The sequence below is a fragment of the Manduca sexta genome, chromosome 26 (assembly GCF_014839805.1).
Source record: "Manduca sexta isolate Smith_Timp_Sample1 chromosome 26, JHU_Msex_v1.0, whole genome shotgun sequence".
In the NCBI taxonomy this organism is placed as follows: domain Eukaryota; kingdom Metazoa; phylum Arthropoda; class Insecta; order Lepidoptera; family Sphingidae; genus Manduca; species Manduca sexta.
The window spans coordinates 16,784,029-16,810,602 of NC_051140.1; the positions used below are offsets into that span (position 1 = coordinate 16,784,029).

Here is a 26,574-nt window from a genome sequence, read left to right on the forward strand (position 1 = left end):
ACAAATCTGATCTGTTAATAAGCAACTAACACCAAAAGAAATAATTAAAGGACCTCTCCTGTATAATTACCCAATAAGCTGTATGAGGCTTGTTGCGACTTTGTAACGTGAATTCAACAACGGTGAAAGTTAAGCAAATACTACAGTTTATAAATAGCCACAATATCAAAGGAATTATGATAGGACAGTATTGCCAAACTTTATTAAATAAAACTGGAAAATAATTCTGTATATAACGTGGGTGTGGTATACCAATTATTTTGAGCGAATAATTTGAAAAGGCTTTATACAATGAATTGATTGCCCAGCTGCCGTCCATTCCGAGGGTGTCACAACAATGTATTAAACAAACACAAACATAATGTAATGGCGGACGGCCCCTGGCGCCCGCCTGCGACCCCTTTTAAGAACAGACTGGCAAGGGATACCGTGGTGAAATTCTCAAAACGCCCTCAATCAACAGAACGGACACGTATGATACCTTTCATCTCATCTCTCATCAGCCTACAACTGTCCACTGCTCGACATAGGCCTCCCCTAGAGCGCCCCACGTTGCTCGGTCCTCCGCTCTCCTCATCCAGCGTCCACCGGCGATCCTGCGAATGTCGTCGGACCAGCGAGTCGGTATGATACCTACTTTAATTAAAACGTAGGGCAAGACGGTTTCAGCTCAAATAGTCAACAGTACTCGGGTTATCACGCGTCTGTCCTCATTAACACAGCAAAAAAGGTCGTTACTCTCGAATGTCAAAAGCATGATAATATGATTACGTAAATGATCAAGTATAGATGTGTTATGCCCTAAAAAATCAAATGAGAATAATATTCCGTTAGCACACATACACATTCTTGACATTGACGTGTCATGTAAAGGATTAACTCTTCTGAGATTAATCCAAACCAGCACGAAATAAAATGACAATCTCATTTAAACGTAATGTTTTAAACGTCTCAATTAGGGCAGTTTCGAGTCTTCAAATTGCGCATCCTAATGACATATCTATACATCACTGGATTACACACATTGCTGTAGTACGAAATGCTTAAATTATTTGCTATCTGCTTCGAGGTCCGGCTGAGATGTGAGGTCAAATGCCGTAACAATTATCTGGTTCCAAATTTAAAATGATTATATTTTATTATCTTTATCGGTTTGCAATATTATTTTATTTTTAATTAATGTTTATTTTATGTAGTAATATGGTAGTCCTTAGAGTTCTTTTTTTTCCTTAAGGCTTCTGGCGCGTTATTTTCCTTTCTAAGAATAAAATATAAGTTAAACATATAATAAAGAATTTATTTTGTATGTGCCTAATATCTAAATCCAGCAATTTATAAGTTTACTTCGAAGGAAGGTCGAAAAAATTTTACATTCTTAGGAAATTAGGGAAATATGAAATTATTAACACGGAATACTGCTAATGCAAGTTTACCAACTTTATACCTAACACAATACCTGTAAGAGCCGATGTTTATAAATTCTGTTCACTCATTAGCTATATCATTACACGTAAACTGTTCAACTATTTACTACACGTTAATCAGCCAGAACTTCTGTAATCTCGTAGGTAAGACAAGTGAATACACACTTCCGCTCCTATCCCATAGGGTAGGGTTTCCAATATTTTCTTTAGTGCCACTCCTACAACCCAGTTTTCTTAAATAATTATAATTAAAGAATTCGCACGCTTATGAATGGGCATAATAAGATATTATAATGTATACAAACAATGAAAAAGATAAGATATCTCGGCGTAACCACTATTTGGGTCAACACCAGTTGGATTTGCTGATACTAAGGTCTTGACGCGGATAATGCTATCAGAAACAAACTACGTTTAAGCACATTTAAGAACAGGCACTTAATTATTTAATAAGATAATACGTTAATCATCGATATATATGTACTACGTACTAGATTTGGCATTCCGAACATTCACTGCGTCCAACTGAATTGAAATGTCATCCATTCAAACTGACTTTAGTATGGTATCAATATTGATGCTTGTGATTGTGTACGGAATGGCGCTCATCATATAAAAACGCGAGTCTAAGTGCAAACCTGGATGTGAATATAAATATCAGTCAAATGAGTAAAATTATTTGTTGTTCAAGTGAATTAATAAATTATAACAGTGACTTTTTGGTTGCCATTTTAGTTCAGATGTTGAACAAATTGTTTATATGGACGTTCGTGTCTATAGAATATAACGTCAATGACATTAATTTGTTATTTAATGTCTATTTATATAGCTCGCGGTTGCGGCCGCTTTAACGTCTGTAGGTACTCAGAACAAAAAAACAGCTAGCGTTTAGGGATAATGAATCTTTATATTAGGGAAAATATTTTCAGAGTTGGAGCAGTATTTTCAGAGCTCAGTCTTAAAAACAAAGCATACACTGGATTTTTAAAATCTACCTATACATAATACAACAACAAATATCGATTTTTCTATAACTTGAAAGAAAATAATAAAAAAGAAAGGGACTGACTAAAAATTTGCCAAACACAAAGCGATTTTTAGAATTCTTTTTGTCTGTTGTTTGTCAGCGCACATCTCCGAAACGACTTAATTGATTTTTATGTAGTTTTTACAGATTGTGTATAATTGGGAGCAAAATATAGGCTTTGTTTCATGAAAATCGGATATCGGAAACAACTTATCGTCATTTAAAAATTTTGCTATTTCCTTTGAAAATATTTCATCTATCAATCGATGAAGTCCAGGGTATTAACATAAATTAAATATGGTACAATTGTTACTTTGAATTAACCGCTGAACTCTAGATACATTTTAGCACAGAGATAGACCATATCGTGATTTATCTAAAACGGCTATTTAATTCAAATATTTACCAAATAGATGGACAGTAAGCTTTTGTTCCGATAAATGACTCGCTAAAAACTATATAAAAATTATCTTACCATGGCTTGTCGGTCATTCTGCTGCTTCTAGTAGTTCTGTTGCCATCTTCGTCTTGATGTCGTCACACCTGCAAATGCGAATTATATTTAATATTGTACAGCGTCATTTCGACACTGTGTTACTAAATGAAACCACACACTTATTTTCTTCAAAATGATACTTTATAATAAGTCATAATAAAAAGTCAAATGATACTTTATAATAGGATATAATAAAAAGTTATAATAACTGGAACCGTAAATGTAAAATAAAAAAGTGAAGGTTTCGAACAAAACCAAAATCCACAAAGAAAAATTACGCCCTAATACCACTACTACTATTCTAAGAGAATTCGTAGCGATAACATCACGCTTTCAGTCAGAAATACACTTACGAACACACCATATTCACCGTATAAACAACAAAATGACAAAGTAAATCAGAAATGACTAGGATTTTTTGTTAAAATATCCGTTACTCACGTATGATATTCGGCACAAAAAAGGCGAGGAGAATAGAAAAGAAGTATGACGTAGTTTTATTTCTTATCGCAACGTCAAAATTACCCTGTATATTATTCCGTTCTATCCTATGTAGGGTCGGCACAATATTGATATATGATGATCCAGTTATAAAAGTCATAACCTCCAAGATAAAAGTAAAGTGAATCTAGAAGTATAACCTCAATATTTTTAGGTATTAGTTGTTGGTCTATCTATATAATGTGGGATTAGTTACAAAATAAAACTTTATTTTTCAAATAATTGCATTTTAATATTTTTTCTCTCTGACGTCTTTAGTCTGTCGTTTCCAAAATTCGTCTGTCATTCACACTACTCTCTTTTTATCCCGCTCACACACTTTACATTCCATTCCAAGCATCGCACTAACGTTCCATTTCTACATAATATGACCTATAGAGTGCTATATCTATGATTTAAGGTCTTATAATAAAAGGCATGATATTAATGGGTGTTTAATTAATGTAACAATTTTTATACTATTTCTTAAAATTTTTATCATATTCCAACAAATGAGTGAGGTAGATAAGTAATGTCCACCACCCACAAATACATAAAAAGAAACATGGGTGACCTGCTAGTTAGGTAAAAGAATAGGGATTATAAAAGACAGGGAGAGCGCTTGGGCCAAAGGAAATATCACTACTGATTCTGAACTCCACATCCTGTGAAACGTCCAGTTGGAATTGTTCTAGACAATCTGAATCACATTCAAGTAGATAGTAAGTAGTCAATCAAGATGTAACATAACTGACCACTGTCAAAGAGGAAGTCATTTGCGACCGCCTCTTATCCTATCATCTTATAGATAAATGAATTCGACTCTTACGTCTTAACAGGGATGAATTTGGGATAATAGACGGGGGTATAAATTAGAAACATATTTTATAATACCCAAAATACGTCACAGGAATATTGTACAACACTAGTCTATGCTTCAGATATTAGTTAATTGGATTAAGATGAATTGATTATTGGGTAATAATGAACTAGATTGTACAACCATAAATAAATGTAAGCGACGATATAATTTATTTCCTTTCATCATTATTTGAAAGCTTTCAAAGGTCATATAATTATGTTAATCATTTAATTTTGGAAAAACAGACTTGTTTTTAGTCTTCAAAGTTTATTTTTATATATACACAAATATTTTCTGTGTAATCAACATGCAACCGAAGCACAAATTTCGCCATATAAGTCAGAAAATATCAGTTGAGCAGTTGACATTTCATTTAATATCACTCTACATTACATATTAGTGTCAACATAATTCTTGCGTAATTCATTCACGTTTTTTAATTGCAGAGAACTGATAATATATTATGGCATTAACATTTTTCCTGACGTTGGACCCCCATATTTTTGTCTGAATACACATCTGTACGTGACAATTGGACAATTGTGCGGTAGTTGAACAAGTACTGTTTACTATTTGACACCAAAAGCCGGGTCAGACATTGAAATGACGTATGATTTACAATTGCTTAGAGATCCGTAGGAGCATGAATGACAAAAATGAAATCGCTAATAACTCTTTCATTGCAATACCAACAATAGAAACACTATCCAACACCTTGAATTACAAAGTATTGTTTGCTATTCCCCCGCGCTCGCCATCCTGAAACATGCCATGTTAAGTCTCTTGTCCAATAGTTATACTGGCTGCAATGTCCTTCAAACCGGAACACAACAATGACTACACACTGCTGCTTGGCAACAGAAATAGGCATTGCGGTGGTACCTACCCAGGCGGACTCACACATATGAGAGACCTACCACCAGTAAATTTACAATTTACAAATCTTCACTTTACAATATCTTCCTACATTTTACAATTATAAATATTTTTTTTATAATTTACAATGATACAAAAATTTAAACAATATTAATTTAAATAAAAAATTCTTTAGTCAAATCGTGATTAGATATAATCTCATTGTACTTGAACTTTGCGCAATTTTAGCGCTATACTGATAAAAATAATGTTCATCACTGTTATCTCTATAATAATTATGGAGGGTGATTGTACAAACTCAGCAGGCTATTATAAACTAAGTTTAAGTTACCACTTATCATTGGTATTTTTCATAATTTTATCGCTTCTTGGGTGATAAACATAGGCGTATATTGAGGAGAAGCTGGGTTGTAGCCACCTCAGAAGTTCGTGGTGGCCTACCAATAGTTTTCTTTAAACGAATGAACAAAATTTTCAAGTCTGCATGTACATAGAAGTCATTAATGGGTCATATATATTTATAAAGTTGGCTTAAACATAAGAAATCATTAACACGTGTTAAAAAATGTTGAAATCTTATAACAATTGAAGAAAAAGATATATCGACGTAAAAAACATCAAGGTATTTTTTTGACATGTAAGCAACGCTTGACAACTGACATATTCACTGACACTACACACGCGCAACGTTTCAATGTGTTATACGCGCCAGCTTTAGATAACACTATAAGTATAGAGACAAATCTATAAATAGATTTAAGTTATAACTGACCCCCATCTCTTAAACTGCGCGCTACATCTCTTATCTTTTAATTGCCAAACAAAATTCTTATCACAACGTTCATGAATATGCGACCAAACACTGCGATTATGTAAAGAATTTATAATTTTTAGTAATTTCGGACAAAGTAAGCATATATACTCACTTTATTAAATTACTCAGATCTTCACGTGTCAGTCAGGCCTTACTATAATTGGGGCCATAAGGTGAACTCTTGCAAGAGACTTGATCCACCGTTATATAGTCACTTTAAACAGCTATAGGTTCACTATTCGCGTCTCTCTGTTAAATATTATCTAAATGCGGGCATTAGTTGTAAAATATAAAATGGCCGACATAGCCCGCCGAATTAGCAAGTTGAAGTGATAATGGGAAGTGATATTTTCGCCGAATCAACTGATTTTATTTCAATAGATTCTAGAATACACACCACAATTGTCTAAGCACTGAATTGCCCGAAATATCTACCGGACTGACCGCCTGAGACATTACAGGAACCAGATACTTATAAATGGACAGAGAACTGTCAGAATTGACCTGATCCTTGAAAGTAGGATAGATGAATGACCTAGATTTGCGTAAATAAGAGCTTCAATTTCGGATAAATTAAAATGAAACCAACAGGGATCATTACTAATTCATCTTGACAATATAAAAAAAAATTACCAGGCCGGCGTCTGCACATTAAACATGTTCTAGAAAAACTAATATAGGAGGCGTTTATTAGAGCAACAGAAACCAAAACTACAGTTATTAAAATGATTGTCTATCGGTATGTTTATACACGCATGCCGGAAATACTACTGCATGGAATTTAAAGCAGTTTTCACCGATATAATGCGAGAAGAGTAACTTAAAATGTTGGCTCCATTTTATCCCAAGAAAATATAGAATGGGACTTACATTACGCAAAAGCTTTTTCACACGGGCGGGACCGCGAGCAAAAGCTAGTCTAATATAAAAGTGCATAGCACACTGAGTACAATGTTTGTTAATATGAGAGATTCTACGTTTCTTCAACTCAGCAAATGTAGATCAGTTATACTCAATCTGCGGCCCGCTAAGCTTTTCTAACTGACCCATTTCACTTCAAAAATTTCACTCAAACTAAAGAATATTTTCCAAAGATCACTTGAACTATGTGCTAACTATAAGAGCAAAATCATTTATTTGATTGTGAATACTTTTATTATAATAAATAAAACGTTACATTTTAATTCCGTTTTAAGATACTAAATAGGTTAATGAATTTATGTTGTGGCCTAGGGCACTATAACTAAGACGTGTTTGCGGCCCGTATAAGAACCAGGTTGGGTCGACTGGTCTAATTTATAAATAAAAACTCACATATGCCCATTACCTCAATAGTGACTATTCTATGGGGGCCCAAATTAAGAAATTTATTCTGTTCTATTGTTAATTCGATAGTCGCATAACTAATTCAACACCTTTTCGAATATAGTTCAGTTTAATTTGGAATATTCATTTGATTTTGTAATTTTGTACATTGCAGCGGTTATTACGCGAAGGAAACGCGTAGAAAAAAATCTAAATGAATGCGTTAAATTTATACATTGTGTTTGTCGTTAAATTGTGATAAATAATTATTATTACAATTAATAATTAATATTATTAACTTCCTGGAGAGGGTTTTTAATCGCATAAATATCACATTGGTATCGTATACATAATATATAACAGCATTTTATTTACAATATGACTAAAGATACTGTCTGCGCTCCTATACCATCTCATAGGTACTTCCCTAAACAGCTCTCCAATCTATACTAATAATATAAAGCTGAAGAATTTGTTTGTGCGAACGCCCTAATCACTTGAAAATCGGTTGAATTCAGTTTTCAGTGTTTTAATTAATATGTATGGGCAGCCGTGACGCCTTTCTACAGACAAGCTACATGCTTATCTCATTCAGTTAAGTATAAAAACACATTATTTACATGCATGTACACATGTCCCTACACGTGACTGCCACGGACATTTTAACCCGTTTCAAAATTGTTAGTAAATATTCAATACTTAATCACACTGTATACGGGACCTTTTATCGCATACTGTTGATTAGTATGCAATGGCTACAATTCGGTCAGAGTAACGGTCATTGCCGCGGTCCATACGCCAAAATATTTACAAAACTGTAAATATCGGTATGAGGTTTTTTAAAAGTATATTTTTTTCAAAATTAATTTCACAAAGAACTTATTTGTGTTTCCACATCACAAGAAAGAGGTTTTTTTTTACGCGTACAAATAACTACACTGTCCTGAAAGGTAAAGGCAGTCTATTCAAACAGCCTAATAATATCTTATCGCACATATAATTAGAATGGCAAATTTAATGAAGATATTATTTGAATGGTGATGCATTAACCGTGAGTGATTAGAAATTTGGCACTCATAGACCAAATACAGAAGTAACTCGAATAGCACGGTTCCAACGGAAATTTTATTCTTGTAAGACAGTACAGGCGGAACTATGAACACGATCTAGTCATAGTTATTATAAACATATTTTATATATGGGTGTTGTAATCTCTGTTTTTGATGCATTATCAATTGTTATTTAATTGTCACGCCGCGAGAGCACGTGTTCTCGACTCGTGTTTATTTAATTCATTTTATTTACCATTCCTGCATTGCATGGGTATAATAGATAAAAATTCTAAACATCTAACTCTTAATATTATTTAAACATACGCGAGACATATTAAATTAGAACACTTGTGTGTACTGAACTGACTGTGTCAAATCCTCGTGTAGGACTGTTAGTGCATTTATGTACGAACTTAAAAGGTCGAAACTGGTCGGCGATTCCGACTACTTTTGATACGTGAGTAAAACCGTGTTGTTTTCGACTAATTTCATCTAACTCTTAACTACGGTACTGTAGATTTCATGCAAATTTGCGGGTGTTAATAACTTTACCCGCATCTGTGCCTCCTATCTCCAGTGGTGGGTTTAGGTAGTGGCGAACAGAGCAAACAGCCTTCGCAGAGTTTCCGTCCTACGCCCAAAGATCAGAACAACGCTTAAGTTAAGGCGTTTACGGCCTGTCCCCCTTTATTCTCTGATAATATCTATGGCATTGCTTGTCCCTAACTTAATATTAGCAGTTATATTATTCACTAGGTGTTGCTCGTGGCTTTGTCCGTGTGAATAGCCTTTCTTGCTACAAAGGTCCCCAGAACACTGGCGCGTTTTTAGTGTCATATAATATTTATAAAAATCAGATTTAAATAATCCATTATTTCCCATAAGACCAAACTAGTAGAATAAATAGTAGCCTATGTGTTAATCCAGGACATAACCCATGTGCCATATGTCATCCAAATCCGTTCAGCTATTTCTGCGTTTACTTCTAACAAACATCCAAACATTTTTACAAACTTTCATATTAGCTGTTAGCAAGGTATTTGTTGAGGTTTAGCTGGTGATTCTTTGATGGAATGGTATTTATTTACATAAGTAAAAAAGCTTAATTTTCGTTCGATTTATTACAACAATAAGAACTTACAATAATAAGAACCAGCTGTAAAACAAAAGGCATCTCAGTAACCAGAAATGAAAAATCAATTTCCAGATTTTGTGGGACCATCGGGCCAGCCTAAGTTCTGATACCTCAGAAACAAACCTTGCATCTTATACTCCTTATGTCAGTATCCTCGGTGTTAAGTGTTGTGACCTCTCACCAGCCTTAACCAGTGATGTTACCCCATCAATCCCGACTGTTGGCCACCTTTATGGTGTTGTATAGGGTGGTGTCAAGTGTGGCGCTTATTGGTTTGAACCAACCTATTGTGTGACTTTCATATGCTTGTTTGCTCCATGCTTTGCATCTTATATCACTTTTGTAAATAGTCTGGTACATGAACTGTACGTATTTTGATCTCCTTAAGACACAATTTCACAAATAAACAAGCTGACGTCTCACTTAGTTACCTACTCAAATATTTACAAATGATAAACATGCCTGACCTATCAAATGCAATGAAATAATCCATTGACTTGACACTGATAAATTCCTTACATCATGCATGCTATTAATATTTCTATTTGACCTCACACATTCTATCTATTGGGGTCATCTGACTATGTTTTGTATGAAAACATAATATTATTGATTTATTTTCAAATGAGTTTTCATATGTAAATAAAAATAATGTTAAGTACATTTAAAAGCTATTTCCAATATGAAAAATAATTAAAGTATTTTAAGGATTATATCTGTGGTTCCAGGCATTAAGGTTTATGTATAAATTGGCATATTCTTGCTGAATGTATATTCATTATGTGTGTTTAGTAAATCAATTTATAATTCAATATGTCTTAAAAAAACAAGGGTGTTCTTTAAAGAAAGCTTTTCCATAGGAACAGTGGTTATACCCTTACGCCTTCATCTCAAAAATCAAGTTTTATTGGAATATAAACATTTTTAAAGCATGCATAGAAATTTTATAAAGGATTTACTTTGTGAAACAACCAATTTTTTTGTAAAATTTTAAAGAAATGCCATACATTAATATACTATCAACAGTAAATTATACTATCCGGCATCTGTCAGTATAGTTGAAACAAGTGAAGGTCAAATACCGGATTGTTATCGACTACAGGTTTCATTTCTAACAATGAGTAAAGCAGGGAAGTTGGTATTGAATAAGGGGGAGGCACGAGACTTATAAAAATGAAATGTAATACTCAATCGTATCAAACTTTGTCCAATATGATAGTAAACACATGAATCGAAACAAAGATATAATCAGCTGATATCATGAAAATATAGGTATAAACTGTTACGGTTGAACTCACCATTACGGGATAATTTCGAAAGACCACTACATGATAAATATAACTATATTATCAAATATTTATCCCTAAATTGCTCACATTATCATTTACTTTTATGGAAATAAAATTAATGTAAAATATTATCAATAAATCGAACATGACACTGACATAAAACAATAACTGTCAATTTGATGACCAAAATAATGCGTTTAGTTATTGTCCCTGTTAATTAAATAACGAAATGTATCCATACCTATTAAATAAGTGGCAATATAAATTAAAAAAAAAAATTGCCTACATTATTGAATGAACAATACGCATATTATTAGATGCACCTTGAATATAATTTTATCTTTAGATAATTTAAGCTATCGCGAATATATTGTTTGTAGAATTTGTATATTTCTTACTTTTGTAATGGTATTCCTCCCTGATTAAAACACTGTTCAGCCTAACGTGGATTTTTGTTTACAATTTTATAACAATATATATTTTCATCATTTTAAAAAAAAAGAATGTCAATATGTAAAAACAATATAAGAACAGCTAGTGGCATCTATCTGTAATATATTTTCTTCTTTGGTTTACGTAGATGGCGCTAAATATAAAATAAAAAGTCCGTTTCAGATACCACTTACTTTATTTCCTATTTAACAATTATTATAAAAAAAAAACATTATTTCGTTTGCTTAAAAAATTACATCTTCATGATCTTGGCCTTTTTACAGCTTTTTTCTCTCTGTTAGCTTTGTAGGCAATATTCATTTTTTGCATATTTTCTTTATGGATTTTATCATGATCAACAATTCTTTTAGGGTAATCAACTCCAATTACACATCCAGCAGCAGTCTGTATTGATTTTGGAGCTTTCCAAGGCTCATAGATAAAACTACTGGGAAACTTTTTCAACTCTGGCACATACTTCTTGATATACAGCCCTTCTTTATCAGTTTTCTTCCCAAATGCAACAGGACTGTAAACTCTAAAATATTTATAGAAGAAGGCTGAAGCAGACAGCCACATCCAATTACCAGCATTTAAAGACCAATCATAATCAAGGAGGTACTCTTCAAACACTTTGGCTCCCTCCTCCCATGATATCCATAAATCTCCTCTAGTAAGGAAGCAAGCTACCATATGCCTAGCTAAATGGTGGATCCAGCCTTCTTGTTTTAACTGCCTCATTATTGCATCCACAAAGGGGTAACCGGTCCTACCCTCAGCCCAAGCTTTTAAATGCTCCTCATTTTTACCCCAAGGGATCTGCATGCACAGAGGATTCCCAACCATTTTATCAAAGTTGTTGGTACCTGCACCTGCGGTATAGTAGAATTCTCTCCACATGAGTTGCCCTAATAAGGAAACAGGAGGCAATGTGTGCTGTGAACCTCTTTCCACCTCCTTTAATTTATGGTAAAATAATTTAGCTGATAAACAACCATGACTTATGTATGGACTTAGAACTGTTGTGCTTGGTTCTATACTGTTTGGTGAAGAATTGGGCTTTTCAAATTTACACACCCATTGCTTCTTTGACATATAGAGATTGAGTCTTTTTATGGCCTCAGTTTCACCACCAGGGTATTTAAGAGGCTCAAGATTGGTGTCATCTATGTCTAATTCATCAAGACTAGGTATATTATATTTATTTGACTCAAAATCTGGTGGTTTACATTCATCAGGTACTGACTTTGTTAACTCAATGCATTCCTTAACTGGCAAGTCATTGACTAATGATAGAAATTTCTGATAAGTCAAAGGGACTGCTCCATTATTATTTTTTAATACCCTGTGTACATCATACACGGTGTGTTGGACTCGTTTGTTTATAAAAATCCCTTTTTTCTCAGCAATTTCTTCAATAAACTCATCTTGTTGTACAACTTCTGGGTCTATGTCAACTTGGCAAGTAATGTTCTTAACTTGCCATTTTTCAAATAGTTTTGGCAATTCTTCCATGGCATTACCTCTTATGATATAAAGCCGACTGTTTTTATTCCTCAAGTTCATATCCAAGTCTTGTAAACTCTGGAGTAGGAAACGTAATCTGTTTAAACCAACTCTATTCTTGATATTTGGGTCTATCACATATATGGGTCTGAGGTAGTGTTTTCGATTTTCTGCCTGTAACAAAAAATATTGTAAGAAAAATACAATGGAATTAAGAATGCCTCCTTTTCTTGAAGTTGGTAAATAATATTATATTAAATGTAAAGTATATGGTCATGCATAAAGCAGTGAATGAAATAATTTACACTATTATTATAATAAAGATTTGTAATTCTGTGCATATGATTTTAGTGGTTATCTTTGGAATTATTTGACCGATTAAACACAGGATGTTTCATATGTTGCATTCATTCTTTTTGAAAAAGATCTTATGGGTAAAATTCTGTCATATAAAGGTACAAGGTTATTTGATTAAACATGCGCAAAATTCTCACTTCGTTAATTGCGTTTCGAAGTGCGAGGTTGTCATGGATGCGTAAATCTAAACGAAACCAGTGGATTACTGTCGGAACTTTTGTCATTTTGACTTTATCTACACTTATGTTCTCACTAAAGCTACAGAAAGTTCTTATCAAGTTATAAAATAAAACGTTATCATTTCAACACCAGAACAAAAGATAAAATCAGTTATCAGCCCGCGAATTTTGACACTTAATATTATTTTTTTGACAGCCCTACATGTCATTTTTATTTTTGTTCTGTAACACTAGCACCATAGAATTACTCCGTATTCATACTTGGTTTAGGAATTTTGAAGTATTGTACATTAATACCCGAGTTTATTATCAATATTGAAGAATATTTGCAACATTAGGGACATTAAATAAATAAACTTCTAACAAATTTTAAATCGTCCGCGATTTTAGTTGCATCTATTGTTACTATGGCAACAAGGACGCCTGCATTTTTGTCCAATCAAAAAATGCATCGCTTTACTTTACGAATATTTAATTGGTTTAAAACTCAAATGTGAATTTATTAGCTAACAGAATTTGTGATTTATTTGACAGATTACGGATTTACTCATAAATTAAAATAAAAGTTTGTAAACATTGACAACAAACTAAAAATGCTTTTGAATCCGAAATAAATATTCTAAATCAAATTTGTTGATAAACATGAAATAGTCGTAGAGGGTATAAAAGCAGCAGTAATATAATGCTGCATAATGCCCAAAATTATAGAACTTACAGTTGAAATCGAAGTGCAAAGGGTAAGTACGTAGTACATTTCTAAAACAGATTTACGATTTGTTTGGGCATTGACATATAATTATCGCGGTAAAATCACGCTGCAAGTTTTTCCTACATGACTAATAGAGTCAGCTTGACTGGAGTTGTATAGGAAGTATGTCGGGTATCCGGGTATCCACCGAATTTAACAGTGACTCAACCTTCGTATAAATTATCCCTGTTTTTCCTGATATTGCGATATTTACTTACCCCATACGCTTTCTGAGATATAAGAGATTATGTAAAGGATTACAAGTCTGTCTAGTTTAATAAAGTATTATCCTGAATTCTGTCTAATTCCAGGTGTCATGTCCTGGAGTATGGCTCTGTCAAGATGGGCGTGTCTCCCTCACAGTATTTGCCTTGGGCACCAGTTACCAGACCTGCTTGCTGCCTCCACTATTTCCTCTCATGTTCAAAGATGTATTCTACTTCCGCAAGAGATTTCAGGAAACATGTGCACTTAATAATATTTGTTGTTTGTTGAGTAAGTATTAATGTCTATTTTAAAGCATGTTATCAAACTCTAACACATACAACTGAAACCAATCCTCCCTAAACAAGTACTAAATAATTTAGTATTGCTAACATCTATCAGTTACCAGCACTTTGATTCTTCAATGTCACTTCTTCCTAACACTTTTAGTTAAAAATTTTATTATAATCTTTAACCCAGCTGAATACAGATTTTTTTTTCCAATTTAAGCATATACTTTTGTGAGGCTTCGTATTCAATCTTAATTTTTTTACTAAACAATAAAAATGGTCTAATTGCAGAGGATGAGACCATCTACTGTGAACTGGTGCAGTGGAGTGAGGATTGCATGGCTGGTGAATGTTCAATCCTGGCTCAGTACCTGGGTGCTCTCAATGACGTCCTGTTCCCTCCCAACATGTGTTCTAATGATGGTGTAGACCTGCTCATGAGGAGATCTAAAGAGTTTCCAGTAATTACTTTTTATTATTGACTATTTAATATAATTAATGGTTCATTAGATACAGTTAATCATGAGAACTTCGGGGCTTCAATTATTACTTCTTGTTATTTTAATTAATATGCACAGGTTATAATAAAAATAAAATCAAATAAAATCTGATACAACCAATAAATATATTTTCAAACCACTTCCAAAAATCTTAAAAAGATTTCAAGGAATGTTGTCCTAAAAACATCATAAATTATCGTAGTCATATTGCTTGAAATACAACAATGATGCTTAAAATAATAATTTTCAGGGCATCCTGTCGCCTAAAATTGAGATAGGAACGAAAGTGCGCATTGATGAAGTGTGGAATCAGCCTTGCACTGGTCTGCCGAAGCCTGTTAGGTGCGGCTGCGGCACCAAGGAGAGCGAAGCGAGGCAGAAGCAAGTGTGTCATACAGCCAAGTATCACAGGTTACATATCTTACTTCTTACCAATGTTACAAATGCAAAAGTTTGGTTGTTTGTTAGAAGTTTGTTAACTTCTAGAACTTCATGCACTGCTGTACAGTTTTGTTTGTTTATTTGCCAAGTGGGTAAATCACGCCTTAGATTAACACATGGGCTATCATTTAACCCGGTAATTTTCTCCCATAGGAAATAATGTAATATTTTAAATAGATAGTACACAAGGTGTTAAAACCTGCCATAGTGACTCATGTAAGCAGCCGCTGGCATTGTACAGGTGGTGCATTGAATTGTTTCAGTGTTTTAGGGGGGAAAACTTGACGTACCCGCGAGCAACACCTAGTACATAAACACATACACAGAAAACTCACTTTTTAGAGTTTTATACTATTTTGGCTGGCTAAAGAGTACCTACAGTATTGGATATCTATATATAATCTGTTATTGTTCCATCATATTCTTGTTTGTCAGAGTTATATTTTTACACTGTAGTTGTCTTCAGATGCAAATATTTAGTTTTTTTCATAGTACCTAATGTGGAAATTGATGTTAGATCTTTAGAAATAGCTTTATACTTCAGAAACAAATGTAACACATCAAAGCGTCCGCAGTCGCGCTCGGGGTCCCGTTCAAGATCCGGCGGATCAAGGTCTTGCTGCAGCCTCAACGTGGTGGAACCTGAACCAGTCACTTGCAAGTGTCCCAAGTGAGTTCAATATTTGAGTTTTACCCACATAAGCGGTTGTTTAGTCTGCTTGTTTCTACTTAGCCAATGACTTGTGGTGAATGCTATTTTTTTTTTTTTTTACGGAATAGGGCAAAGTAAACTTTTATTTAATTTTAATACTAGCAACCCGCCCCGGCTTCGCACGGGTGCAATGCTGATACTAAATACACTACAGAAAAACTGTGCACGTTGTATATAAAAACATAGCGGCCCGCTCTGGCTTCGCGCGGGTATAACATAACAAAATAACAGTATTTCTCCACTATTTAATGGATGTTATTATACATATAAACCTTCCTCTTGAATCACTCTATCTATTAAAATAAACCGCATCAAAAACCGTTGCGTAGTTTTAAAGATTTAAGCATACAAAGGGACATAGGGCAGAGAAAGCGACTTTGTTTTATACTATGTAGTGAAGATGAGGTATGACGTCATCGCCCTTGAGATAAATATTGATGGGAGTTGCTAGTCACTATTCACTGTCTTGAGTTCTCGACAGGTATTAATAGATAGGTAGGAGCAAAAGAACTCCTTTACCACATTTAATGCACATTACCTTTTTACCCGACTACGGCGTAGAAAGGAGTGGTAGGGATTTTTAAATTTGGAACGGTGTAGTCCAGTGACGAAGTCGCGCGCGTCACTGTTCCGCTCGCCGCGCGGGAGTGCGTCGCGGCGCTCGCGCAAGTGTCGCGAGTACAGCGTGTACCGCGTGCACACGCCACACGCGCCGTGGCGACAGCAGGACATTGTGCGCCCGCGCATTGATAGTGAATGTGATGACGTGCCGAGGTGATCAGCGGAATGAAATTATGTACTTACACTAAGAGTAACTCGTTTGCAGGTTATTTTATTTAATGTACACTAATTAGTTCTAAAAATATTCATAGATAGATATTATGTAGAAATTTTAACATTTAGTACATTTATATGAATACATAGTAAGTAATGTGAAATGATACAGAATCGTGTCATAGTACAAGTTAACTTCTCCTGAACCCTCTTAATGTCATCAGATTAATTCCTATTGTAAATTGTATTGTAGGTATTGTACTTATCATTATGTAGAGATTGATAAAACAGGAGGAGTCTTCGCAGAATTTAGCTTTGCAGTCATATAGATAATGTTTATGTTTTGTTACATATTGTAATACTTACTAGATCTCTTCAATGATTAATGGCATGCTGAAAAGGCAAGTGAAGATTTTATCTCAATCGAATAGTTTTCCTATACCAATTACTGCGCGATTTTACAATCATTTTTATTGTAAGTTTTATTAAAATATTGTTTTTTACAGATATAATCATGAAACGGAAAAAGTCGACGAAAGCCCATTCCCAGATCGTTTGCAGAAAATCATTCTTGAAAGTAGGTACATAGACAACGACGGGTACGTTCATAAGCCCACAGAAAGAGTTAGCAAAGTGAGCAGAGGTAAAATAACACCGTGCGTGTGCGAAATATGCAGGAGATATCACGAATTATTTCATAGAGATTTAAACTCAAACAGTTGATGAATACTACTACATTCTAAATTTAAAATTATAGTTTATTTTAATATGGATCAAATGTTGTTTATGGATTAATATCGATTTAATTTCAAATCGATTCTTTAAAGTTCTAATGTCAAAATCGATTATGTTTTTCACATATCATTTATTCAAACATGCATTCTATTGTTTATGTAATCTATAATAGTCAACTTAATATTTTTATGCAATACTTTTGTACCTAAGTATAATATTAATTTATGCGCTGTTAAATATTTTGTGTTCATGTTGAATAATTTTATTAATATAAATCATTGTTGTAATTAGAGAAATTAGATGAATAAAAAGCGATAAAAATCATGCTGCTTGTTTAGTTTTCTGCTTAAAATATGCTTTGAGCAATAAACACTTTTACGCCTTACGAAAGGTCGCAATAATTGTATCCACATTGCCTTTAAATATCCTTTATCCCTTGCTTTTATAGTAGGGGGTGTCAACACCCATCTTTAAACCAGGGCGGGGATTAAGAAACTTAATTAAGACAACAGAAATTTCATGTAGCTCATCCAAATAATTAAAACAACAATTAAAACAAACAATAATTGAAACCAATTCCAAGTAGTCCTCATGTTGAATCAATCAGGTGCAACTGCTCTCCCCGACCTCCCCTGGATGCACCTATGAGTGCAAACCGGTCACAATGAATAACACAAGACTTGAATTTTAATGTATTATTCGTAAAGTGGGTTTAGTCCTAAAATCTACCAGGGAATGAGATTTTGATTTAATTTCGTGAAGAAAATAGGTATATCAATATACAGATCCAGGAGGCAGGACTACATGAGTTCAGCATACTGAACACACCATGTCATAGGAAAGTAGTGCGTGCGTGATTGTCATAGGGGCATTTTTTATCTGTGTCAATCTCACACTCGAGGAAAAGGAATAAAACAAGCCACAATTTTTATTAATATATTTTTAAATACATTACATAAGCTTACATTGTTCTTATTTACATTTACTTCTCTTTGTCGTTAAGGTCCCATCGTATGGATGGGCCTATAACGACCCGAGAAAAATACACAGGCAATAGCAACAGCTATCCCAGCTATCCCAGAGCAATCATGTTTTCTTGATGAGTTACTTAAATTCTTTGGTACAAATTATCTTATGAATACTAAGTTCATATGTAGGAACTTACGTACATCTGTTACATATTCGTATTAACAATGAAATAGATACAGCGCGCACAAAGTTGGCAAACAAAAAGCGCATTATAACTACTCCAATGTCGGCCCTGGTCGTGTGGCAGCGGCACAGCGCCGCGGAGCCGCGAGCCCGGCCGGGCCGTCGCCGCGCTCTCTGCCGGCAGTCCGCAGCGAGTGATGCCAAATGGAATGCTGTAGCACAACGCGAACACGCTTCACTCAAGTCTTTATTCGGTTGTGGAAAGTCTTCTCCGGTGATCGTATCCTAATTTAAAGCTTATTTTCCTTATAAGTTACTGCACGAACACGCTTAACACTTAAGTCTTTGTTCGCTGATTATAACTAAACGTTCCTCCACTGCTCTCAAAACACGGCGGTGGTCTGCCGCGTACTCTTCGTATTATAGTGGTAATCCAAGACATTCTGCTGTTGATACAGGCATCACTAGGATGGCTGTTCCCACAGCAGAACGTCTTGGTCGACGTCGTCATCTTTTGATCCCTTTAATTGTTTGGTCCGTTTGAGACTAGCCACCCGACTCGCACTACGAGCTCTTTTATACACGAGTTTATCAATGTGTGCATCGAATGTTCTCGATGTCAGCTTACAATGGGATCCACCAATCAGAAGCGTTCCACACATCATTTCTCGGAAATTCTGTGCATATTTGACCAATCACTGTAAAGGGCAAAGCGACGAGGACACATCACATGACCAAGGGGTTTTAATGTTTGGGTAATGAAGTACCGAGTTTGGTTAACTGTTATAAATGTATCAAAATGGCATTATTTATGTACAGGTACAAGTTTAGATATATAGCACATACTCACACACACCACCACCACATACTATGATCCTCAAAGGAGTAGGCACAGGTGTAATTAGTGTACTCACTTTTCGGACAATTCTGCCATACCGGGAGTTCAAACTCAAGACCTGAGCACTGTAACAGTAGCCGTAGCCTAATACAACAGCTATCTCATCCCTACAATATAGCGAATTATTACGTAATTACACAATATAAGTACACTTTTTGTAAGCTTAGTAAATAAATAAGTCAAAAAGCCAGTCTAATATATAAATAAATTTCTTTATCGCACAAGCGAACAAAGTTGCACTTATAATACGTTAAAACAATGCATAAGAATAATTGTTATTACTACTAAATTATTTATTAATTTAGAGTAGATCATACTAAAATTTTCCATTATAAGAAAATATTCACAACTGAAGTTAGGTACAGTTGTATTAATGATCATCTTTAGATCCAATTAATTCTTGGCATATCCCGCTTTAGGGCGCCCATGCTGGAAGGTAAGTCCTCTATTGCCTTGAATTTAAAGATTGAGACATTTACTCATCAGAAGTCCTGTTGTCTCAATCAATAGTCTAGGAATCAGTCTAACAAGATCCCATATATCGCTTTTTTTTTCTACGAGTACGACAAAGTGAACCCACAGTGGAAGTTCTATACAATTTCGACTGACGAAAGATGATTATCCCTCGACAGTCGGCACAATTATGCCAGCCTGTTGGAATCGAATATATCCAGGCTGATCCCGGAACGCGACACACTTACGTGGGCCGCTATGTCGGGTTTTAACACCTTAAGTACGGTGGTCGCTATCCAGGCGGATATAAAATAGATCATACCACCAGCAAAATCCATAGATCCAATATAATTCCCACCAACTCTGTAATAGTCTTTGCACCTCGTGAGCGCCAACTTTAAGAGAATACCTGTAAGGTGTACATACTTCAACCATATTACAGTACCAGGATCCTCACGTGTTAGTTATTATTCTCCACGCAAGCCTTCCATCCACACCAAATTTCGTCGAAATCTGTTGTGCGGTTTATTTTCTCCCCCCTTTAACTGCCCTAAGTTAGGGGTTAATAAAAATTAATATGCCCCATTCATAATTAAGCTACAAGAAACATCCATGTCAAATTTCACAACAAATGGTTCGACGGTTTATCTTCATTCCCCTTTTAATTTCATTATTTAGGGGATAACAAAAAACTGAATACGTCATATTTATTTTTAAAACTGAATATAGTAGATACCCCCATACCAGATTTCATTATAATTATATTAGCTTTATTACTGCCTACTTTTAACAGAAGGTAATTAATTCTAAAATAAACCTGATCATAGATGATATATACCTATATATAGACCTAATAAATACCTATGTTCCCATATGGAACAAATACTTTACAGCAAAATATAAAAATAACAGAACGGATATATAATAAAATGAACGGTGTATAGTATGCATTCGCCTATATTTTTAATGACAATTTCCATTACTTTATTATTTTATGTCAATACATTTCAATATAATAAAGGCAAACGCGATAGAATGACTAAAGAAGAGATCTCTAGTTAGAGCTTAAAAACACTTGATTTTCGGCATGTTAATTGTGCTTATTCACAATGACGTCAAAAGTACTCTAAACCAGTATGAGGAAATTAATTCAAATATAAAGGAAAATCGTACATTGTCTATTTTTAGGTCCTGCCTAGCCCCGTGATGTGCAGGCTTAAGTACTATTTAGTGCTAATGTAAGTGCTAGACATTACAAAATTGCTTCGAAATTCGCAAGCATTTAATGAGCGGCAATGCTACACAATGTTCTATTGTGCTCTTTATCCCGATTTCTTAGTTTGAATCTAGTAATGATGAAGCTTTAGCCTGCGTGTTCCTCACTTTACCGATTAATAAATTCTCAAAGTGGCTACTTACGCTGACTGATTCTGGGCGGTAGTGGTAATTGTAAGTTCCTCGCGATAACAATAAATATGTAGATAACGTCCCGTGACCATGAAAGCTGCAGATTTTGAAACGTCGAACTAGTTTTGTTTAAAAAATTAGATAATTTATTTTGTATATATTTATCACCCCATTGGTTTGATGGCAGCGAACCTTGGTGTGGACTATGATATTCTAGATTTGAATCCCAGATCGCGAAACATGTATTTGTGCGTTTTTTCTATTTAAGTATAACACTAAACACAACCAATATTAAAATACCCGATGCAACGTTGGGTTCGCAGCCTCTTGTCCCTTAAGACAGATATAAGATCGACGATATGGGGTTACCACTCACTAGTAGAGCCCTGCCTGACCCTTTAGACGTGACGTGAGCTTATCTACCTACAGATATAAATAGTAAATTTTATATTAACATATTCTATGATCCATGGTCTTTTCTTTTGTAGTTCGTAAGCTAATTACTAAAATCCTACACAGAAGTTTCATAGTATTGTTTGATTTCAAAATTTATTTCAATTTTGTTATGAGTTGCAACCGAGCTATTACCGAGACAAAATCAATACTTGCATCGCTGTAGACTTGTTTACAAGAGCCAATAAAACAACTAGGGAAATATCAACCAATCACGAGCTTTCCCTACATAAATTTTCCCCAGTGTCTGTATTCTGTACAGACTCGAGTGTGAAAAATCTTCGATGTCGAAAATCATTTTGATAGAAATTAGACATTGGAATAAACAAAAAACAGATCATACCGTAATAGGTAGCTACTAACTTGATGAATTTGCATAGTATGACTAGATGTAGCGAATATGAACATCCAGAACATGGTCTATCCGTGTGCCAAATTTCATCAAAATCCGTTCAGCTTTTTATGCGTTTACTTCTAAGAAGCGTACAAACTTTGACATTGTTAATATTAGTAAGAAGTAAGATAAGATAGTAAGATATTATTTTGCGCATAGAGTTGCGTACAATTTGTACACCATGTTGTCTACTAATTGTTGGCAGTATGGAATAATCTCCTAAATAATAATGTACTTATTTATAAAAATAAAATATCTTTTCCTATGAAATTTATTTTTGTTAACTGTCTTACCTCACCCTAATAACCTTGGATATTAAAAATACTAGGGGACAATGACATATGCTTAGTTTAGATCGTTCTCTGTTTGGGGACACTTAGGGGGAGACCAGGGGAAGTAATTTGTGGCACTTTCTCGCCCTAGTGGACAGTGGGAAGAATTTTGTTGCACTATCTCCCACTGAAAGACAAAGAGAAAAAATTCTTGCAATGTCCCCCAGTAGGAGACATCAAACCTTTTTTCTTATGCACTGGAGAATAAAATGAGAGGGTATAATCGCACTCTCCGGGCTGATACGAACTGAGGAAAAAATCGTAATATCGCTTGGAGACCTGGGATTTGAACCCAGAACCTCGGAGCGCTCTCGTATAGCGCACGTAATACGTAATAATTACGCCACTGAGGCACTCAAAAAGTCTACACTTGTGATTTTCCGATTCAGAAATCAAACCTAGCACGTCGAAGGTTTCACATCTCAAGTTAAAAATTAGAAAAAAATGTGACAAGATATTACTTTTACTAATTATACAATCAATACTTAAAAGTGAGTTCACACAATTAAATATTTTTTTGTTTCAATCTTCCTACACCTAAACTCGAGACAATTATCTACGAATCTAAAAGTTTTGTCTTCGCTGGAGGATCCTATCCGCGACCATTTTAAGCTCTTTTAGCCACTAGCCTACCAAGGCGTCAGAAGCCTACAGCAATAAATTCGGCAAAACTATAAATTCGCCTGTTATGAAGGACCTATCTAGAAATACACATTTAATTATTTTATAGAATGTTCTGGAATATGCTGACCTGATTGCGAAATACAGGTACTACCAAATTTCTAGGAACTGTGGAAATTCGACCAATAGCGCGAGGGCTATTTGCACAGAGACGGAACATACGAGAGGAAACGAGATGCAATTTATATTAGGGAACGGGATACCAGCCCTCACGCTGATTCATCAAAATATAGTTTTTATTTGACAAAACTATTCAAACGAAATTCAGACGAAATGTTATAGATTGGGACATTAATTTATCCTTTCTTTAGAAACATAAGTACATTTCTATCACAGCTGTCTCATATTATGATAGGATAGAGGTATATGTAAATATGACACCCGTGGATTTTAAAATCTTCATAAAATTATCATGCGATGTTAAACGAGTTTATTTTTAAATAGTCAATAGATGAATAAAGTAAACAAAAAATAACTAGGCCATGGCTTATATTAAAAGTATTTAAAATAAAAATTGTATGAACACAGAAATAACTCACTGAATTAAGTAATGTTAGATATATGAATTACCATACCATTTGGTTAATATAACAATAAATGTTTTCTTTTTTAGAAAATTTTGTACGTTAGGCAATTATTGCAACATTTCATCAAAGTTCAGTATAATTCGATATCGAACTGTAAAAATAATGCAATGCATTTTAAATTTGTTTTATTTAAAACAGTTAACTTCATCGAAATAACTTGTAACATAACTTGGTTACTGTCACGATGCAAAACGGAAAAAAATACGATATTTCCAGAACGGCAGTGCTTTTGGAACCAGTCGAAAATGCAATTTCGTTATTCGTTGCAGACCCATAAAGTTTAGTAAAGGTTTACTAGAACTTTTGAAAACTACTTCGGTAGGAACCAGGCTATGTTTGGCCACACTATCTTATTAAGTGGTTTCAAATAAACGATAAAGCAAAATCCTTATCAATTGTTATTTCGAAAACTTCTAATCAAGTCCAGTTTTCCTATAAAAATCCCAGTGATTTTATTATATTACACATTGCCTGACGTTGGTATCCCAAAAATAAACCTTGAATCTGTGCAAGTGATTCCATTCGTCAGATTTTGCACACTGTGGAAAATCCACAACTGTGGAAACAAGATGATTGGTGCATCCTCAATGCAGGTATTGATCGGTGCTCTGCGGGAACATATAAAAGACCTCGCGTGGCCAGGTGCGTTACAGTGCTCGAAAAGAACCACGGCGTCGCGGATCGTCAGTGAAGACCATCACTTTTGCTGTCGGCATAATACTGGGAAATAATTGTGTCGACAGCAGAACTTATTGGCCGAGCACTGTGGAAGCACTGACACGCGACACAACACCTCTAAGTGCACGGCGCAGAAGACCAGACAGCCCCCCGCTGCAACATCATTGATCACGATCTGGCGAGCCCCCACGCTAGATGATGATCAACCAGTTGCCGCGCGCCCTGCTACTGCGCCGAGCCCTCAGACTCCTGCAATCAATTGATTTGGCAGCACTGGCGCGCCTGCCTAGCGCTACGAAGACCTCCATACGAAGTGCTGGGCCCGCAGCCCGGACCAGACTTCAGCACCGTGTCCACGTGCCTTCGCCACACGACCAGGGCTGCACCGAAGACCATTTGATTTAGCCGCACAGTTGTTGGGTGGCCCTCCAGATCTCAGTCACGTGGTCCGGCCTGAGTTCTGACCCAGCAGCTGTGTCCACGCTACACGACGAGGACCACATCACCAACGATTAAACCGAGCCTTCGTTGGTGACCTCTAACAAGGCGCAAATACAATGCCTGTTTCCATTGACTGTTCTTTAATTTAAGGAGACCTTGTGTAAGTAGTGGGGTTGGAGGCGGGGAAACTAGTCATCTTTGGGTGATTCCTTTAATTAATAGAACGGAAAGATGAAAGCGGGCTTGACTTTAGAATAAGTTAGATTAAGATGGTGTACAAATAGGTTTAAGCAAAAAAATAAATAATAAAAAAATAACAACGTGTCTTATTTTTGTTATCACTAAAAGTGTGAAGTCCTTAATACGAGAGTCTTAAATACATTCACTCATCAAACATATATAAATAGAAATTGCATCATTACACATGTACATACCTACTTATTTTAATAATACAATGGATAGAATGTTAAACTAGAAATAAAATAGTCTACTACACAGTTTACACCATTAGCTCCACAAACAGAAATTAAACACAATAATTCATCACTTACCACATACCGTTAATTTCAATTGCCTATAATGGTCCATTCCCAGGTCCGTCAATAGACCATAATATCTACTTACACGAGCTAAAATATTTATGGGTTGCCCTAACATGATTTTTCCCGAATTTAATTTTAATTCCATCTTCTAGCAATAGACTTGGCACAGTCGAATAAAACATTGGTGTTAAATAAAGGCAAGAGGCTAACAATGATAAAGCCTAAAATTATGTATTATGGTACCGATATGATGTTACAGATATTATCAACTTATGCACACACGCATTTTTTCCCAAAGAGGTAGGCAGAGGCACAATTAATGCACCCCATTTTTAGCTATGTATATTCCGTCCCATGATATGATAGAGAGGGAACCTATCGTCATATCGGTTACAAAGAAATTTCGGCCTAATACTGAGCAGAACTCAATATCGCTTTTCCCGACCTGAAATTTTAACCTTTGATTTGAGCGGAAGTCGAATCGCATATAATAGAGCAGTTACACAATGAGGTATTTCTCGGCTAAATGTTGGCAAAGTGTTGCTTATGGGATAAATGTATTTGTTAACATCTGGGCGACACCTTAACATTGCCAACTACGATGGAGTTTGTTCTTTTCAACACAAAAGGCAAAGGTAAAGTAAAATCGACATTCATAATTAAAATATTTTTTATTATATTATTCGGAAGATATGGGTAACTTAAAATTATATTTTCTATAATTATGTGATATGGCTCCACTTTTAATATCTAAGTATTTCAACTTAAACATTACCACATTAATATAAGTATTAATTAATTGACATAAGATAGATTATTGACTGAATGTGATTTCAATCTTACAACATTCTTTATGAACGCAGAATATAAAAATAATTTTAAATAATAACCGATTACATTAATATCTCGATTAAACAA

At 34.8% G+C, this 26,574-nt stretch overlaps 3 protein-coding genes across 7 annotated transcripts in view; 1 reads left to right on the forward strand and 2 right to left on the reverse strand.

Annotated features, from left to right (window-relative positions):
* The window catches only part of LOC115453588 (cystinosin homolog), a 58,222-nt gene extending 47,305 nt beyond the window's left edge, over positions 1-10,917 (reverse strand). The window contains exons 1-2 of the mRNA XM_037443085.1: positions 10,770-10,917; positions 2,927-2,994 (exon numbers count right to left, since the gene is read on the reverse strand). The gene's annotated coding sequence lies outside the window, so the exon portion shown is untranslated. The remainder of the gene's footprint in view (positions 1-2,926; positions 2,995-10,769) is intronic.
* On the forward strand, positions 1,511-17,963 carry LOC115452732 (spermatogenesis-associated protein 6). 5 transcript variants are annotated; one of them, XM_030181328.2, is made up of 7 exons: positions 1,511-1,568; positions 14,294-14,477; positions 14,768-14,937; positions 15,227-15,387; positions 15,962-16,087; positions 16,730-16,903; positions 17,410-17,963. In XM_030181328.2, the coding sequence occupies exons 2-7, from the start codon at positions 14,402-14,404 to the stop codon at positions 17,624-17,626; spliced, it is 924 nt and encodes a 307-aa protein (XP_030037188.2). In that variant the 5' UTR covers positions 1,511-1,568; positions 14,294-14,401; the 3' UTR covers positions 17,627-17,963. The 5 variants fall into 5 exon arrangements, with proteins under 5 accessions (XP_030037188.2, XP_037298989.1, XP_030037187.2 ...); XM_037443092.1 differs by lacking the exon at positions 1,511-1,568 and adding an exon at positions 8,652-8,793; XM_030181327.2 differs by lacking the exon at positions 1,511-1,568 and adding an exon at positions 13,695-13,971.
* LOC115455380 (cryptochrome-1) lies at positions 11,370-13,441 on the reverse strand. The gene is made up of 2 exons (XM_037443084.1): positions 13,193-13,441; positions 11,370-12,872 (listed from the first exon to the last, which is right to left on the reverse strand). Exons 1-2 carry the CDS (start codon positions 13,277-13,279, stop codon positions 11,454-11,456), a joined length of 1,506 nt encoding a protein of 501 aa, XP_037298981.1. The 5' UTR covers positions 13,280-13,441; the 3' UTR covers positions 11,370-11,453.
* Positions 17,964-26,574: the final 8,611 nt, after the last annotated feature.